The 18,111-nt window shown below is 40.5% G+C and overlaps 3 protein-coding genes across 8 annotated transcripts; 2 read left to right on the plus strand and 1 right to left on the minus strand.

Moving 5' to 3' along the window:
• Window positions 1–2: 2 nt before the first annotated feature.
• tchp (trichoplein, keratin filament binding) lies at window positions 3–3,477 on the minus strand. 2 transcript variants are annotated; one of them, XM_085909772.1, is made up of 13 exons: window positions 3,377–3,477; window positions 2,949–3,143; window positions 2,538–2,739; window positions 2,402–2,458; window positions 1,944–2,012; window positions 1,661–1,831; window positions 1,470–1,582; window positions 1,329–1,395; window positions 1,028–1,200; window positions 798–879; window positions 539–703; window positions 287–421; window positions 3–193 (listed from the first exon to the last, which is right to left on the minus strand). In XM_085909772.1, the coding sequence occupies exons 2-13, from the start codon at window positions 3,137–3,139 to the stop codon at window positions 161–163; spliced, it is 1,458 nt and encodes a 485-aa protein (XP_085765898.1). In that variant the 5' UTR covers window positions 3,140–3,143; window positions 3,377–3,477; the 3' UTR covers window positions 3–160. The 2 variants fall into 2 exon arrangements, with proteins under 2 accessions (XP_085765898.1, XP_085765899.1); XM_085909773.1 differs by having other exon boundaries at window positions 2,949–3,110; window positions 3,377–3,440.
• On the plus strand, window positions 2,924–6,505 carry gltpa (glycolipid transfer protein a). 4 transcript variants are annotated; one of them, XM_085909774.1, is made up of 6 exons: window positions 2,924–3,466; window positions 3,553–3,698; window positions 4,930–4,988; window positions 5,303–5,436; window positions 5,516–5,666; window positions 5,954–6,505. In XM_085909774.1, exons 2-6 carry the CDS (start codon window positions 3,596–3,598, stop codon window positions 6,134–6,136), a joined length of 630 nt encoding a protein of 209 aa, XP_085765900.1. In that variant the 5' UTR covers window positions 2,924–3,466; window positions 3,553–3,595; the 3' UTR covers window positions 6,137–6,505. The 4 variants fall into 4 exon arrangements, with proteins under 4 accessions (XP_085765900.1, XP_085765903.1, XP_085765902.1 ...); XM_085909777.1 differs by having other exon boundaries at window positions 5,980–6,505; XM_085909776.1 differs by lacking the exon at window positions 3,553–3,698.
• A 539-nt stretch (window positions 6,506–7,044) lies between these two features.
• On the plus strand, window positions 7,045–17,898 carry trpv4 (transient receptor potential cation channel, subfamily V, member 4). 2 transcript variants are annotated; one of them, XM_085909809.1, is made up of 18 exons: window positions 7,045–7,185; window positions 8,163–8,243; window positions 8,490–8,766; window positions 8,842–8,935; window positions 9,523–9,698; window positions 10,211–10,363; window positions 10,797–10,937; window positions 12,484–12,782; window positions 13,799–13,978; window positions 14,097–14,255; window positions 14,444–14,536; window positions 14,636–14,709; window positions 14,984–15,149; window positions 15,250–15,316; window positions 15,498–15,802; window positions 16,180–16,307; window positions 16,411–16,532; window positions 16,749–17,898. In XM_085909809.1, exons 2-18 carry the CDS (start codon window positions 8,235–8,237, stop codon window positions 16,847–16,849), a joined length of 2,544 nt encoding a protein of 847 aa, XP_085765935.1. In that variant the 5' UTR covers window positions 7,045–7,185; window positions 8,163–8,234; the 3' UTR covers window positions 16,850–17,898. The 2 variants fall into 2 exon arrangements, with proteins under 2 accessions (XP_085765935.1, XP_085765934.1); XM_085909808.1 differs by having other exon boundaries at window positions 8,490–8,935.
• Window positions 17,899–18,111: the final 213 nt, after the last annotated feature.

Genomic DNA, 18,111 nt, shown 5'->3' on the forward strand with positions numbered 1-18,111 from the left:
TGTTTATTTCATATACAATGCTAACAATGTATTTATTAAAAATTAGTTCTACAACTTGAAGGTACAAAATGTTTTTTTCTTGAACACATTTACATCAAAGACTGACACAAACTTTTTCATATAACTGATTAAAATAAAAAAACAATTGTTTTGATGTTGCTCATGTCCACGCTACTCGAGGCTTACTGTCTCCCTAAAATTGGGGGGGGGGGGCAAAAGTTTGGTCAGTCATTTACATTTAACTGAGTTTCCTGCCAGACCTTGTTCACTGAATTGTGATTTTTACCTTTGGCTGGTGTGCGTTATGAATTATCTTCTGCTTTAGCGCCTCCTCGTGGATGAAGTGAGCATCCTCCTCCTCCTCCTGCAAGTCCTCTATCCTGCACTGCTCCTCCCACTGCTTTTGTAGCTGCTGCTCCTCCTTCAGGACACACATGCAAACTGCATTACATAGCTGAATATATGTATACACAGTCCTTTCATTCCATTTCCTCATCAGTCATAACAATTTGAATGCAGCAATCCAAAATCTGAGCACCGTTCTCTTGCACGTTTGCTTTTCTTTGGCACCGCTGTTCTTCCCTCTGCTGGCGTTCAGCTCCAACTCCTGGATCAGTTCTTCTCGTTTCCTCAGGGACGCTAATTGAGCCTCACGATTTTTTTGCTTTTTCAGCTCCAAAGACTGCCGTCTTCCCACAAGCACCTTTTACAAAGCAAAAACAAGAATGCTCAGTTAGCCTTTTGACAGTGACAAATATTTAGTATTTTTAAAATTGCTTATTAAGAGACAAGAGCACCTCATGCATGAGTAATTCTCTGGCTTTTCTCTCCCGTTCCCATATTGCTTCTCGTTGCTCCCACACACGTTGAGCTTCCTCTCTGAATGGAAGAAGGGTGAGTTTGCATATTTCTTGTTTATTACTGTGCACTCGGTAAACGTTCAAACAGCATTGCAAAATGGCCGACTCACTCGGTTATATTTAGGATCAACTTTTGGAGAGCAGGCTTAACGCTGGCGCTCGCTCACCTATGGAGGAGGTCAAACTCGGCCTCCCGCTCTCTTTCCAGCTCAAGCTGCTCTTCAATCATACGATTCATCCAGGAAGCATCAGCAAAGACCCTTTCTCTTCGTGCCCCTGACCTTCTAACCTGCTCTTGCTCTCCCTTCAGCAAGGCTGCCAGGATCTTATGGTCAGACTCCTGGAGGGTAAGAAGGCATACAAACGCCAACAGTTTTGAGTACAACCATTTTTTTTTTTTAAATTGATTCAAGTGCAAATGATTTGGTTTTACAAGGCTTCAGGAATAAAACTTTGTTGGCAACTCACCAGCTCTTCCTGCACCTGCTGCGCTCGCCTCCTAAGCTGGGCTCTATATTGTCGGATCAGGAAATTGCTAATTGGAAAAATATTCAGAGATCTTAGTTTGCCACCACTTGAATATCTCTACACCTAAAGAGTTTTCCTTACCGCATTTCCGCTTTCTTGCGCCTTTCCTCATTTGTTCTCCTCTCAACTTCCATATTTTCCAACTGCCATAGCTTGACCTGTAAAGTTTCTTCTTCCTTCTTAAGATGAGTTGCCTTGGCCAGGAAAAAAACGATTTGCACTTTAATCATACCATTTACCCTCAACATCTGCTTTTGTAGATTCCTGAGTACCTCTTCTTCCATCAACTTCAGTCGTTCCATTTTTTGGTGAATCTCCCGTGACCTCTCACTCTCTTCAAGTTTTCTGATTTCCTCTGCCTGTTCGATCTCCTCGATTTCTTTTCTTTGGGTTCTCTCACATTCTTTTGGAAAACGACACATCTCCTGCACCTTCACGTCTTGCTGCACGTTGTCAACAACAATTTATAACAGGAGCATGAAGGTGAGAATATTTCAGATTTGAAACTGAGCTCATAATTGACAAGAAAACTGATATTATGGCTGGGTTTCCTACCTGTTTCATTTCAGTCAATGGCTTTTGCAACGGATTGACAATCTGATGTTGCTCTGAGGCCGTCTCAACCTGTGAGCATATTAAATGCAGAAAGGAACTTCAGCCCCTGGATAGAATACATCTTTAAACATGGGAATGACAAAACTTGCCAACATGTTTGTCATTCACAAAACAGATATAGCATTAGTTGTACTAAGTTCATTTTGTTTCCCTTGTCAATCACTTTTTTTTGGGTTCTTTTATCACAAACATGTACTTCCGCCTTCATCAGAGTGTGCTGATGAAGGCGGAAGTACATGGCGAAACATGTCTGGTAATATAACCTAAAATTAAAATTGTTTGTGATAAAAGAACCCAAAAAAAAAAGAGATATAGCATTATTTATCAAAGCCAGTGTAACAAGCATTGTCTGACTCATGTCAATTATTATTTATTTTTTTTTAAATCTAATTGTCTACCTGTTGCAATTCAGGGTTGCTTCTCTTACGGTGCTCCTTCAGAAGCTCCTGTGCTAGCTAGGAGTAAAAGACAATAACAATAAGCATAACACGCATGCCGAAAGGAAATATGCTTCTCATAATTGATTCAATCTACCTTTTTTCTCCTCTCTTCTTTCATCGAGTGTATAGCATTTGCTTTTCTTCTCATCATTGCACATCTGTGAGGTACCACAAGATCCAGCTCTGCTTCCAATTGTTTTTGCTCCTCTTCAAGCATGTGCTTGAGTCGCATCCTGCGCTGTTGCAGATTCTTTATTTTCTCTTCCTCCATCTTCTGTTTAGAATATGCTGCCATGCTGGCAAAGTACAGACACGAGTTATTTCCCCCAGGATTCCACGTTTGCAAATGGTACACTTATATAACATACTCTGCATTGAAATAATAACACGTTTCGATGTTACATTTTTTTTACATTACTGATCACCAGCTAATTTGGTTCGTTCATATACATTTAAAAAAAAAAAAATCGATGCAAGCAAAGATCATTTGTTGTGTGCTGTTTACCTTTGCTCAAAGTACTGCCGGGAGGTCCACTCGGAGTGGAAATGGTTGATGACACTCAGGTCCCTGAAGTACTTAGCATTGAGGGCGCACTGCTCCCGCCTCCGGCATTGTTGCTCCCTCTTCCAGGCCAGCTGTATGCCAAGGTTCCGATAGCGATGAGACCTATATGTGGAGAAGACCGGCTGAGCCATGGACCTGCAAAGACACACTGATTCAACCACAAATGCTTCCTCTCTCCATCTACGTCACGTAGCTTCGGTTTCGCTTGAATTCAACAGACAACCGTTAGCATAATTGAGAAAACACACAGAAAGTATATTTTAATAAAAACATTTAAATCTAAAACGCATAGGGGTAGGCATTTTCTAATAAATTCACTTTGGTCACGGGTTTGTAGTAAAACACAAGAACAACCAAAAAGACTTTACCTATGTCATCCGGGTTTTCGCCGTTTGATTCTACCTCCACTTCCTGGTTACTCGCCCCCACGCTACTACGGAAACCCAGACAGACCAAAGGTAAGTGAATTAACCTAATTCAAATTTTGTGCGCGTGCGTGTGCGTGTGTCACCCAGTCTCATGGAGGTCACTGAAACTCTGTCAGTCTGATACATCACCTCTGAGTGGACAAGTGCAGACAAGACACCATGGCTCTGCTACTGGAGCACCAGTTCAGACCACTGCCTGCTGACAGACAAGTGGAAACCAGACCTTTTCTTGAGGCTGCGACTTACCTTCCACCATTCTTTGGTAAATATGCTTTTGATATCAGGCAATGTTGTTGAGTCTGTGCCCAAATTAGAAAAATATCATTTATTCTGTTTATGAACTTTAGATACTGGAGTGGATGATGTTAATTGACAGTGTGATGATAAAAAGTAATTTTGCTTTTAAAGGCTTCAAACTGTTTGGAATTAATCAAATGATCTAATTGGTTGATTTGTTCAATAGTTGCAATTAAACTGGTTTGTTTTTTTTTCCCCAAAAATTCTTTGGATCGGATTTCTCTTCATCAAGCTGTCACTATTTGTTTTATCATGCATAATTTAATTCCCTGCCCTGGATTTGAAGTTGTGAAAATGATTAGTATGGTGTTATGTTCCGCTTGCCCATTCATCTGTGCAGGGCATCTTTGTGCCACTTCATTCTGTATTAATATGTCAAAGGTTCTCTTTAGAAATTGTTATGTGAGACCTTTTGGAGGAACCAAATCGGATGTCAATATTGAACACTCATTCTTTTTAATGACCCAGAAATGTTTTGGCCATGACCCATTACAGGCCCACTCAGCCATGAAATGAGGATGTGACTGGCAGAGTCTGGTACAAATTTCTCCTTTGTTTTGAGAAATTATACCACAAATTTGGGTTCTCTGATAAAGGTTTAAGGCATTTGGGCCAAATTCAGCTTTTTCATTCATTCCTTTGCCTTTTTTTTTTTTTTAACAAACAAAGCAGCACATTTGCGAAATTGCTCTGAAGCTTGCTGACTTATTGGAAAAATTAAGTCAAATTCTGCTGCAATTCCCAAACAAGCTGTGCCTTCGTGAACAAAACGGAAAGAATTGTTGACAGCTGCCTGTGAGTTGAGAAAGCACCACGTGGGTCTACAGATCTCATTGTTCACTTTCCTGACACCAAATACTCCACCCGTCTAGTAGGCTAATTAACAAACAACTCATGATAATACTGTACTAATAGGTCCATGAAAAGAGACACTACAGTGGCTCCATTCTGAGGACTATCCTTGTTACCATACTATATACGTTATTTGAATCTGTTGATTATTGATAACTTATTGGAACATTATATTTTTGAAATGGACAAGCTAAATTTTAAAAAACTTGATCTTGGTTGTTCAATGAAGTGTGCAGAAATAACACATCATTTTATAGAATACGGTCATTCTTTTGGGATACTTTTAGAATGAATGCAAAGTGTAAGTTCACTTCTCTAAAGTTTTGCATCCTATGTGTCCCCAGACTGCCTTGGCCCGACTATCTTTGCACCCATCAAGTCTGACATATTTACAAATATTACAGTAAGTACATGTGATTTATTAAATGTAAGCAAATGTGTGACACCCTCGTGAGTGAATCACAAATATGAAATCTAAAGCAGCAAAGTTAGTCGACCATAAAAATATTGGCTTTCTTTTTATCTACGTATTATTTTGTATCCTATATAAACAATATCATCATTGTCAAGTGTTCATAATTGTTCCGTTTCATCACAAATCGGTAATATTAGTCAATCCCCACATGGGTCTGTTATTTAGTGAGCAATATCCACTCGACATCAACAATATATTTGTCACATCATAACAAAATAAGATATTTGTGATCAAATGTTTAGAAAATCAAGGCAGTGTATGACACCAACCCAGGACGCTTTAGAACCCTTCAACAGATTTTGGAAGTCGAAAAAGAAATGTATGGATCCCAATGGCCCAAAGTTGGAGCCACACTAGCACTCATGTGGCTGAAAAGGTTTGTAAGTCCAAATTACACGTGTAACATATTTCTGTGTACTGTAGTGTGTGATCATAATTTCCTTCCGTATCTCAAGGGGTCTACGCTTTATCCAAGTGTTCCTTCAAAGTCTTCTTGATGGGGAAAAGGATGAAAACAACCCGAACCTCATTCGAGTTAATGTGACCAAAGCATACGAACTGGCGTTGAAGCGATACCATAGCTGGTGGCTTCAGCAGCTTTTCAAGGTGAGTTCTGGCATGCTGTAAAAGGGGAAACCCCTTGTTTTCATCTTTGTGCATGCAGATGTTCTCAGACATCACTTTTCGAAAGCTCTTGTGCAGAAGCAATGAGCTGGACCACAATCTCGCTGACTATCACATGTGCCTATTGATAATTTAGAGAGCTCACTTAATATGCATGCTTTTGGAACATTGCCGAAGAATCCGGAGTGAACCCGTGCAAGCACGAGAGAGAGTCCACACAGGAGGCCTGAGTTGTGTTTTATACATCTGACATTTGTGTTTGCATCTAGGCAGCTTTGTTCGCTGCCCCATACAGATCGGACTTCCTGAAGGCCCTCTCCAAAGGCCGGGAAGTAAAGGAAGAAGAATGTTTGGAGAAAGTCAAAAAATTCCTGATCAACTTCTCTTCCACGGTCGATGCAGTTTATGAGCTGTACAATAAAATGAATGCTGATGTTGACTACAGAGTTTGAGTGTGAAATAATCCAAAGTCCTTCTCTGATGTGTTTTGTTAGCAGTTTTAGTTGTTACAAATATACCACAGGTGTCTGTACACTTTTGTGTATTTGTACTTTTAATGTAGACAGTTGACATGATGGCAAGCTGTCCAAGCTATTGTTAGCCACAAGACTTTGATTACCTGAATTTACAATGAGCCGTTTTGTTTTGTTTATCGCTTAGAAAGTATGTCCCCTAGAGATGTTTTATTTCATTTTCATTTTCCTCCTTATCTATAATAAATATGCTCAACATGGGTGTTAATTGTTTGAGTAAATTATCAAAGTCTCAAATTGCTGCTGTATTTAAGTTAAAATATGGTTGTGCAAAAGTATGTCATATGTTTGATAACAAGCATCCCACCATATGTACAATAAACAAAACATGCAACATTTTATTTGTTTTTCTGTATGCATTTCACTTTTGTGGTGATTATTTAGCATCGATTTCATCACATTAATTGACAATCATTTAACGCAGTAGGTAATATAAAAAATAACGTAACATTTTATCCAAATATTTACATTTTCAAATTATCGCTTTGACAACATTCCTGGGAATCATAATAGAAGAGAGTCAGACTAATCTGCAAAACCCTATGAAGAAATACAGTTTCAATCAGTTTACACATTTTATTTTATTTTTTTAAATACGAAATTCATTTTATCCTTTCCAAGTTTGTACTTTTATTATTTGTAAAATTTGTATCGCCTCCTCTCATTCTCTATTCACGAGCAAGAGTCTCCCTCTTGTGGTAATCTATGGTACTGCATGTTTTACTGCCGCGTCAGTTCCAACTTTGGTGCCAAGTTAGTAAATGTCAACTCCACCCTAAATCCCAGCATGAACCGTGCGTCGTTGTGCTGCATTTTACCGGCGGGTTCGGCCATCTCTCTTGAAGCGCTTTATGTCATCTGAAAGTCAAAAGTTGAAGAGAGACTAAAATTCAACTGGTGAAGAAAAACTGGAATTGATGAAGAAGGACTGAGAAGGCAAAGAAATAAAATCAGCCTTGCAGATTAAGGTAAGGATTTCATGCTTTTTAATACTAGGGCCTCTTATTATATGCATCTTTTTTTTAAAAGAAACTTTAGCATAGAGGAGCAAAGGAAATACATTTAGTTATTTTATTCTGTTTGCTATTTTCTTTAAATTAAGAAACTGTGATTTTAAATTGAAGTGGCGCATGTTATTCTGTTTATGACAAAATTGTCCCAAGAGAATATCCACTGTTATCATGGATTTGGGGGCCTGTGAAAAAAAAAAAAAAAAAGCATTGTACCCCACCACTTCAATACTCCAGATTGAAAATACTGCTTTTTAGGCCACTGTGAGTCACGGGGCTTTAGAATCTTTATTACTTTTATGTGACTAGATATTTCAGAGCATCTGATCCATCAAATCAGACAGCTGGTCCGTACAGAAGTGCCCCCAGACACCTCCATTAATCGTCTTCTAACTTTTGTGAAACTATATTAAGGTCATCATCTTTTTTTGAGTGTGTGTTCACTCTCCAATGTGAAATGAAGTGTAACGGAATGATAAGCCAGTGTGTGAGTCATAGCTGTCCCTCAGAGCCAGAACCGCCCCCCCCAACACTCCTCTTGTGTTTGTCTTGTTCCCTTTCAGAGTTTAGATAAGATTGCATTGACATGAGCCAACGCAGGTTTCAAGAGGATCCTTTAAGGGTTGACATGTTGTATAAACGTTGGTATCAGCGACGTGTACGTTGATGTTCCCACAGTGACTTGGAAATGGAAGGTTATTTACTGTTTAATGCAAACCTGTCATGCATTTTGAAAGTGAAGGTGGCGTGATTCTGCCTGACCAGTCACAGAGCAAATACAAGAGTCACCTTATTGCCTTTGGCATCTGTTTTCCAAATTTCCAAATGGCAGACACCAACCACTTTTTATTTCGTGGTGGTCAGATGTTTTTTTTTTTTTCTAAGTATGCATAAATGTTACAGTGTCCTGCAGTAATTCCGTTGGTATTTTTTAGGTTGAACCCATGCTTCAGCATCATTTCCACTCCCCTTGACGAGGAATTTACCACACTGTTGTGATAAAAGGGATGAATGAGGTACACGAGCCATGAATGCAATGCACTGTAATAAAAAAAAAAAAGCGTCACAACCAAACCTGAAGTAATTTGTAAAAAAAATATCTATATATACCTCAGTGGTAATAATTTCTTACTTCCCATTGTGTATAAAATCATTCTTTACTTGAGATTAGTGTTTTAAAAATGAGCAATGTTTACATTTTTTGGCACCATCCTTTTCTGTTTGTCTCAGCTATTGTTGAAGTGTAACTATTGTAATTCCAGGATCGCTCTGCAACGACCCTCCTGAGAAGGTTCCACCTCGCCTTGTCCAAGACCGACACCACCGCCTCAGCCAGCATAGCCCTCTCCATCGATCCTGGCGATGGCGATCTCGCTCAGGCTGAGACCGAAGGGCAGTTTTTGTCCGAGTTCTCAGAATTGTTTGAGAGTGCGGATGGATCCCCATCTACTCAGGACGCCAGCCAGAATTCAGCCCAGGAACTGGTTCAGTCCGGACAGCCTGTGGATGGGAGACAAAACCTGCGGATGAAGTTCCAAGGTGCTTTCAAGAAAGGCATTTCCAACCCTATGGATCTCCTGGAATCCACCATATATGAATCAAATGTGGTTCCAGGCCCAAAGAAAGCACCCATGGACTCCCTTTTTGACTATGGCACCTACAGGAACACGAGCAACCAGAAACGACGCAGGAAGAAGCTGCCCAGAGGGTGAGCAGGCACTTTGCTAAATGACACCTTTTAGACACCATTCATTTTAAATGACAGCAACAGACCAAATACATTTTCTTTCATAGGGACACATTGGGTTGGAAAAATGTAATCTAAAAATATTCCAAGTGCTGTGGACAGCGGTGTGCCACATAAAGTGTGAGCTCACACACATACACTGTGGGCCTCTTTCAGTAATCTAACAGAGCGCGTGTTTTTGGTGCCTTCCGTTGCCGTTGAGGTAATATTTGGATAACGACCTCCACCCTGCACTTTCCTTGCTCATGCACAGAGGTCTACACTACATGGGCAAAAGCATTAGAACACATAGAACATAGACCTGAAGTGAAAATGGAAGAACCTGTGGAGTTGGTTCCTTTCTGCAGGAATTGTATATTCTTCAAGATGAAATATTTGTGAAAGTTCAAACATGGTGGACTTGCGAGAAGACCCGATTCCCAATTTGTGTTTTGCTTGACGGGATTGTGGTCACGATTCTCAGATTCCTCTGTGCTCATGTTTGTGGATGTCAAATTGAAGCATCTTGCAGATGATACATGACAATTGTACTTTGCGTACCTTCATAGTAAAACCGAGACATCCAACGTGGACGGTCCGAGTGAGGACCCCCCAAAGGTTATGAAAGTATTCAACCGCTCCGTTCTCTTTGAATGCGTGTCACGTGGGGATCCCGAAGCCTTGGAGGGCCTGTTGGAGTACTTGCAAAAAAACGACAAGAGGCTGACAGACGAGGAGTTCAAAGGTAGGACTGGGAGTGTCTGCATTCTCAGGATGTGTTTAAACAGAGCTAGCAAAGGTTGGGCATTTAGCTGTCCAAGCAGAACCCATTGTAATCTCCACCTTGTTGACTTTCTGTTTCCCGTTGATCCTCTGGGTCTTTGCTGTTCTTTGACCCAGATAGATTTGACCGGGAAAGGGCGCTGATGTCATAGACTTTGTCCTAGCATGGGGAGTCGCAAGAAAAGCTTCCTGTGTATGCTCAGGCCTTATAACAGGGAGCAGGGAAAAATCACAGCAAACTGTGGTCTACTGGAGGACTAGAACGATGCTAAAAATAGAGAAGACCTGACTAGATTACTTCTCTTCAATTTAACCTGTTGACTGTAAAAATAAGGGAGACAATGTGGGGGCCATTGTAAACTAGTCATTTGAGGGGAGTTCTACTTTTCCAGTCCACAAATGTGTTCATTTATTTGTTACAATAACCCTCCTACATTCTTTGTTGTTGTTTTTTTGGTGTCATTTCCCCATTAGAGCCATCCACTGGCAAGACGTGTCTTCCTAAAGCTCTGTTGAACCTCTACAGCGGGCAGAACGACACCATCCCGGTGCTGTTGGACATAGCGGAGAAGACGGGAAGCCTGAGAGAGTTTGTCAACACACCTTTCAGGGATGTCTACTACAGAGGTATGACTATGGCTCATTTCTCGATCTAAGTTGAGTTCCCCTTCCTTGTGTCAAAGCTACCAATGTTTAGAGTGGAGGGTGAGGTCCTATTGTGAGAAAAGGTATTTACAGTGCAAATGTGCTTGGTGACTGTTGTAGACATTTTGCTCTTTTGAGTACCTGACTTTTTCCATCCTCTGCACAGACTAAAAGTCATCTGGGAGGTTAATTAAACTTTTTATTTGTGTCTAGTTCAGAAAAACTGTTCAGTTTATGTGACAACACCCAAACGCTTGTTTCCATAGAAATACTTTGCAGCTCTCGTTCAGCTTTGTTTGACATCTGCCCTAAAGGTCTTGCCTTTGCATGATTGAAAGAGTTTGCTGACACAGCTTGAAAGTCATTTTCACAAACACTTTATTTGAATAATTCCTTATAAATTTGTTTTGGTCAGGCCAGACGGCACTCCACATTGCCATCGAGCGCCGGTGTAAGCAATATGTGGAATTACTTGTGGAGAAAGGAGCCGATGTTCACGCACAGGCCAGAGGACGCTTCTTCCAGCCCAGGGACGAGGGGGGCTACTTCTACTTTGGTAATAACCTAAGTGCCTACTTTAAACTACTGTGCCTCTTTGTCTCTAACTGCACTCTATTAAACCTCAGATTCTTCTTTAAGTCATGAAAGACAGTAGACAAGGAGCAGTGTTGAGGAAAATGACGCAGAGGTAATGATGCGCCGTGTCTGCAGCTTTACCAGTCACTTTTTTTCCCACTCTGAATGCATTTCAAACAGCTGCCAAGATGGAAAAGTACCTTGTTACATGTTCTTGGCAGAGAGAAAAAATGACACCTTTTTACTACTCCCCCTTTTAAACTGGCCAATTCAGAAAGTGCTAGTGTCTTCGACTGAGTCTCCACCTTTCAGGGTTTCTTGAAGGCAGTCCTGCAATGCTCTACAAACACGTGTGTGTGTGTGTGTGTGTATAGCATGGCACGTGTTCAAGTTGCATCAGAAGAAAGGTGTATGTGTTCTGTCGTGGAAAACAAACATCTGTTGAAAGGCACGATTTCACTTAGAGCAACACGCAACACTACACTCTGCTGGTAGATGTGGCTCACTTACAAGCAGAAGTGGCAAAAGTACTGATTCAATTCATGAACTCAGCTAAAAGTGAAAAAGTGCAGCGTCTGAAATGCACCTATTTATTTATTTATTTATTTATTTATTTGTCAATTATATATAATAAACGTTTTGGGAAAGGGGTAGTGCTATGGCCAACCCTATAGCCTCAGTTAATCCATCTCCAGCATTTTGTTCATTTGATATTTCAAAATTAGATGTATAAAGTATTTTCTCAGAATTTGAATAGGATTTGATCAAATATATATCTCTGTTAAGTCACTATTTTTTATTTGACAATGAAACAAAATCAAATAAAAAAAAAGCACCTCATGAAGAAACTACAGCAGATGAAATATTTACAACATCTCTTTCTCCTTGTTATTTTAAAAAACCCCAGGATGGATGAAATATTTCCATGTAGCACTGAAATGAATGTAATTTGTGGCTTCCTTGATTTTGATCCTGTCTACTCAATCTAAAGGCATGTTCACATTTGATTGTAAATGCACATTTTACTCGTCAGCCATCACAGAGGAGATGATTTCTATTTGCACGTAGCACGGTTGTCATCCCCAAATCCCAGCGTGTCCGTGCACAGTGTGAGTAATTTGCTGCGGAGCTTTGCGGCGAGGTGAACAGGAACCTGGCAGGGCTGATGGCTAATGGGATTTCGACTCACGCTAACACTCAGCGTGCATCCGTGCAAATCCATGAAGAGGAGCGTTTCCATCTGAGGTGACAAAGTAATCTGTCACCCATGGCAACGGCTCATTTTCTGCAGCTGCTTTTTGCACTCTGGCCCCATTGCAACCTTTCCTCCAACAACTGCTAATTGTGCTGTTTTCATAGCAGGGATTAGAGTCCAATCTTTGATCCATGTTTAGTATGCTTGGCAAACATATCCCGAAAGAAGCCAGCAACAGTTCCTAATTAACTCTTGCATTCATTAGCTGCTTTATCAAGCAAATTGCTGTCCTCCCTAGTGAATAGACAATTTTCCCCTCTGGCTCCCACAGGTGAGCTTCCTCTCTCACTGGCCGCATGCACCAACCAGCCTAACATTGTGCACTACCTGACCGAGAATCCCCACAAGAAGGCCGACCTGCGGCGCCAAGATTCCCGTGGCAACACGGTCCTGCACGCCCTGGTGCACATTGCGGACAACACCAAGGACAACACTCGCTTCCTCACCAAGATGTATGACCTGCTTCTGATCAAGAGCGCCAAACTGTACCCAGACTGCAGCCTGGAGAAGGTGCTCAATAATGATGGCATGTCTCCTCTTATGATGGCGGCCAAACTGGGCAAGATTGGGGTAAGATGGATGGAAAATAGCCCCCAAGAACAACCATTTTACAAAATAGGAGCTCCCCACCCCCCAACAATAGAACGCTCATTGCACGCAATAAGCCGTTGACTATTTGTAAATTCCATAATTGCACTTTTCCTACTCGCATAACTTTACAGTACTTATTTTTAGCATTAGTACAATCCAGTGAAAACAACAACCGAATCACTCCTCCATGTAGTTATAATTTGAGATTGGATTTGGTCAAGCTACGGGCCATATTTTATTTATGGTTGCACTCAGGAGGCCGGTTGTAATGGTGGAACAGTAAAAAATACAGAAATGTATAATCGATAGCAGTGTTGAAATCCCGGTTCAGGATGTAGCTCACGTCGAATTCTTTACAGTAAGGGGATTAAATGCAAAACAAACTGTTAAATACTTGTGTGAAAAGAAACACATTTAATGACATTTAAAGCAAAGCGACAACATATGGTATTTAATCGTTCTTTTTTGGAAAGTGGAACGTTAATAATTGGTCGTCTGTTTTCAGAAATATAAAATGCAGACAGGTGCAACACTAAAAGTTGAAATAGTAAGAATGATTACGATATGCTATGAAAAGATTATTTTTCTTATTGTTTTGTGCCATCAGATGTGCCAATGTGAGGCTGCTTAAGTGCCACTTAATGTCGCCTTGTTATTGCTCTTTTTTTTCCCCATGCCGTTACAAAGGATTTACCACGTGAAATGTTCTGCCAAAAGCATTTCGCTAGCCGTGATGTGGATGAGTCAAAAACCGAGCTGCACTGCGCTTGTTTACACGTGCATGTGGCTTGAGTGTGAAGCAGTTGCACTTTTTTTTTTTTACCTACCGTATTCCAAATGGCACTCCTCATTATCACCACATGAGATTTTTTTTTTATATTTGCCCACTCATTTGAATATCAAATGTTTTTGTTATCAAGTGTTTTTGTGAAGACTTGTAACATGCAATGACAACATGAAATCTTACATAAAATCCTATGAATGATCTTTCACAGGTTTTTCAACACATCATCCGACGCGAGATCAAAGATGATGACGTCCGGCATCTGTCACGCAAGTTTAAGGACTGGGCTTATGGACCGGTGTACTCGTCCCTTTATGATCTGTCTTCTTTGGACACCTGTGGAGGGGAACCATCTGTGCTTGAGATCCTTGTTTACAACAGTCGTAGTGAGGTAACAAAACAAAACAAACACACACACACAAAAAAAGACAGGCCTTAATCTATGAATAAAAATATTCTCTTTCAAGACCACCGTCTTAAAAAGTCAGATGACAATGTCCTTTTGTCAGATCCGTCATGAGATGCTAGCAGTGGAGCCCATCAATGAACTGCTGAGGGCCAAGTGGCAGAAGTTTGCAGCTGTGACCTTTTACATCAATGTGGTTTCCTACCTCTTCACCATGATCATCTTCACTCTGGTGGCTTATTACCACCCGACACAGGGAACGGTGGGTGCCAGTGAGTCAACATCAGATGCACTCACAAACTATATCAGAAATGGATAAGAAATAATGGAAGCGGGGCACATTTTTTTAATCCGCCTAAATCCTAATGTGACGTCTGACTATGCTATATTCCGATTTTATCTCCTTGGATGCTTCTAAATATCCTTCTGATCATGGCGTTTATGTTGTAGCCCCCGTATCCTTATACAACATCCAGTGACTACTTGCGGGTGGCAGGAGAGGTCATCACATTAGCATCGGGAATCTTCTTCCTCCTAACCAACGTGAGTTCAAGTCAAATATTTGATGGCTGGTTGCTCACTTGCGTCTTTAATGAGTGTTTGTTGTTGCATTTATGGAAATGTGTCTTCAACTCATTGCAGATTAAGGACCTCTTCTTGAAGAAGTGCCCTGGGGTGAAGTCGTTATTTATTGATGGATCCTTTCAACTGCTGTAGTAAGTCTCGCACTACCTCCCACACAGCAAGCACTCTTCCTCACATCTTGTGAATTTTTACCCGCGGCAAATTCTGCTTCCTCTTAATTGAATCGTCTAGTTTACCTCCTCCCTGCCATGTTTTCAAGTTTACATCTTTAATTAAAGCCGGGATTAAAACAGAGGGCACTGAATGTTGAACACCTTTGTACATTCCTTGGCATAGCAGTAATGTGTCAGAGTTTAGCGCTCTCCTTGACACTCTTTTCATTTTTTTTCTTCTGTGTCCTTTCAGTTTCATCTACTCCATACTCATCATAGTCACAGCTGCTCTCTACTTGTCTGGCATTGAGGCTTACGTGTCTGTGATGGTCTTTGCTCTCGTCCTGGGCTGGATGAACACACTTTACTTCACCAGAGGCCTCAAGCTCACGGGTACCTACAGCATCATGATACAAAAGGTGCATTGATATTCATGAACCATGCAGAGAAAATGAAATACTTATCAAACCTCAAATACGACTGTAATACAATTATGACGTGTTTGTGATTGATTCCCAGATTCTTTTCAAAGACCTGTTCAGGTTTCTACTGGTGTACGTTCTCTTCATGATTGGCTATGCATCAGGTGAGACCAACATGAGCCTGAAAGCTATTTGAGTTTTAGCATATTTTCTACCATAATGAAGTCATTCATTTTTTTAATATGTTTCTCGTATTGATCTTAAATATCATACACTATTGAGTATCGTTCATAGCAAATGAAAACAAATTGTAAATAAATAAACGTGTGTTCTAACCCTACACAGCTCTTGTATCCCTCCTCAGCGTGTGCCCTCCCCCGGGCACGGATTGCGACGGAGACTGCCCGACGTACCCCAAGTGCAGGGACCCCGACACCTTCAGTACCTTCTTACTTGACCTCTTTAAGTTGACCATCGGGATGGGAGAATTGGACATGATCCACAATGCTCAGTATCCTGCAGTTTTCCTCATTCTCTTAGTGACCTACATCATCCTCACCTTTGTGTTACTGCTCAACATGTTGATTGCCTTGATGGGGGAGACGGTGGGCCAGGTGTCCAAGGAGAGCAAAAAAATCTGGAAGCTGCAGGTCAGTTGATTCTTACAATAGAAGTGAAAGAGTTGCAGTCACACATATGTAACTTTTTCAATTATTTTTGTTGTTGATTTTTTTTTCCATCTATGAGCTTCAAATAGACTTTTTTAAGGTAGCCCTTTTCTAGCTATGGAAACATATTTTGTGTCATACACGTGAGTTGAAATGGACAGCACATGCCTCAAAAGAATATAATATTGTCAGCAAATTTTCATTTATTAAGATAATGATGAAAATAAATATATTGAACCTATTGTAACATGATGTTATCAGAACTATTGTACTGAACAAAATAAGTGTTGTGAAGTACTGTAACAATTTTAACTTCCAGGTATTTCAATGAGAAAAAAAAAAATCCTGTCTGTTTGCAGTGGGCAACAACCATCTTGGACATCGAACGCTCATTCCCAGGTTGTATTCGCAAGTCATTTCGAGTTGGCGAGATGGTTACCGTAGGCAAGAACTGGGATGGAACACCTGACCGACGATTGTGCTTTAGGTACTTGACATTTCGTAGTCTTTTTTCCCCAAAATGTTGAATGGAAACTGTAAACAGGAAGTTTCAAAAGTAAAGCTTACAAAATTTACACATATTTTAACAGAGTGGATGAGGTGAACTGGTGCCATTGGAATCAAAACCTGGCAATAATCAATGAGGACCCGGGCAAGAATGAGACCTGTCAGGCCAATGGCCTTCAACAAAGTGTTAGAGCCTTAAGGAGGGGTGAGATTCTCGCTGCTCTTCATGACTATGAATGCACAAAAGCCTGAATGCATAAATATATATATGTATACATATATATGAATGTATGTGTGTGTGTGTATATATACGTATATATATGTACTATGTATGTGTATGAACATTCCACACCAGACTGTGATTTATTAGAGAAAAACAAGTCCATTCTCTGTGTGTGCCCCCCCCCCCCCCCCCCTCCAGACCGCTGGTCCACCGTGGTCCCACGGGTGGTGGAGTTAAGTCGGGGGCCACGACCTCGCGATCTGGTGATAGAGATGGAGCCCCTCACGTCCAAGCATTGAAAGCCACAGTGGGCTAATTGTGATTCTAGTTCCAAGACAGCCGAGATGTGTGTGAAAGGAGATCACTCTGCTGGCACCCGTTAAAGTGCGCTCATTTGCACGCCTTTTATTCATGGCACTCCCCATTGTAAATATTTATTGAAAGCCAGTGGGATTGGGAGGTGCCCTCATAAACTGGGCAATGGATGTGCAACATGTCAAATAACCTGCTCCTTATAGAGAAAACCCTGAAATCAAGAATGTTAATGAAGCAGTATAGCTGTAATATATGTCATAAAACATCATGAAAATATTCCATGTAATTGCATTTGACTCAGGGACTTGACACATTCACAGTACTGCATTCCTATAATTGAGTCCTACAGAAACACAATTACTGTATCACATCTCTTACAGTGCTGGCATTTTTGAAAATCTATAAATGGACAATCGCAGCAGTAAGAAACGCGGCAATAAATATTGATCTATTTTAGGATTCTTAGTGTTGCTACTGTTAAATATGATATTAGTTGTAGTATGTTTTTATATGGAATTCATTCTATATTTTAAAACTCGTCTCAAGCCTGGGTTGCCAGCTGGGGCAGGCAGCTTATTTTGGAGTTAAACAATGCACTGTGCTCATCCCCAATACATTATTGTTGCAAAAGGCAGACATTGTTCTGCAAAATTGGGCCAGATGAGCAAAGTTACTGTTGTCAAGCAAGTAGTAGACAATAGCATGACGTGCTGTGCGTTGTCTTTGAATTTCCGGAGTTATTATGTTCCTCGCAGCTCTGAGATATTTGCATCATCGAGGAGGAGGCCTTGCCTCTATTTAGTAGAGTATATTTTATGCATTTAGCTCCTTGCCCTGTACAACATCTCGTTTTTGTGCTTCCTATTTATCTATATGCTGCATGTATGTACTGTATGGCCATATTGGAGTTATTTGAGCAGTCCAAGAGGTATCATTGGAGGTCATTTTCATCGATGCTTTACAGGTCAAATTTCACGATGTTTACATTCCTGTCATAATTATTTTTTTGTACAGTTGATAGTTGCAGAGAACAATAAACAGAGAAAAGTTGATCAAATGCAGATTTGTATCCAACAAGTTATTAACACACTGCTTGAATTGAAGTATGTTTTGTTAGTGAAATGCTGTACAATAATTTCTCCCTAAAAGTAAAGAAGATGACTTGTCATTAACATGTCTGCTTCACAGTTTTGAAGTTCAATTTTTGAATCTTGGCTCTGGAAATAGAGGGCTGAATAATGATCAT

This window comes from Syngnathus leptorhynchus, chromosome 4, assembly GCF_054491065.1.
Source record: "Syngnathus leptorhynchus isolate UIUO chromosome 4, UIUO_Slep, whole genome shotgun sequence".
Classification (NCBI taxonomy): Eukaryota; Metazoa; Chordata; class Actinopteri; order Syngnathiformes; family Syngnathidae; genus Syngnathus; species Syngnathus leptorhynchus.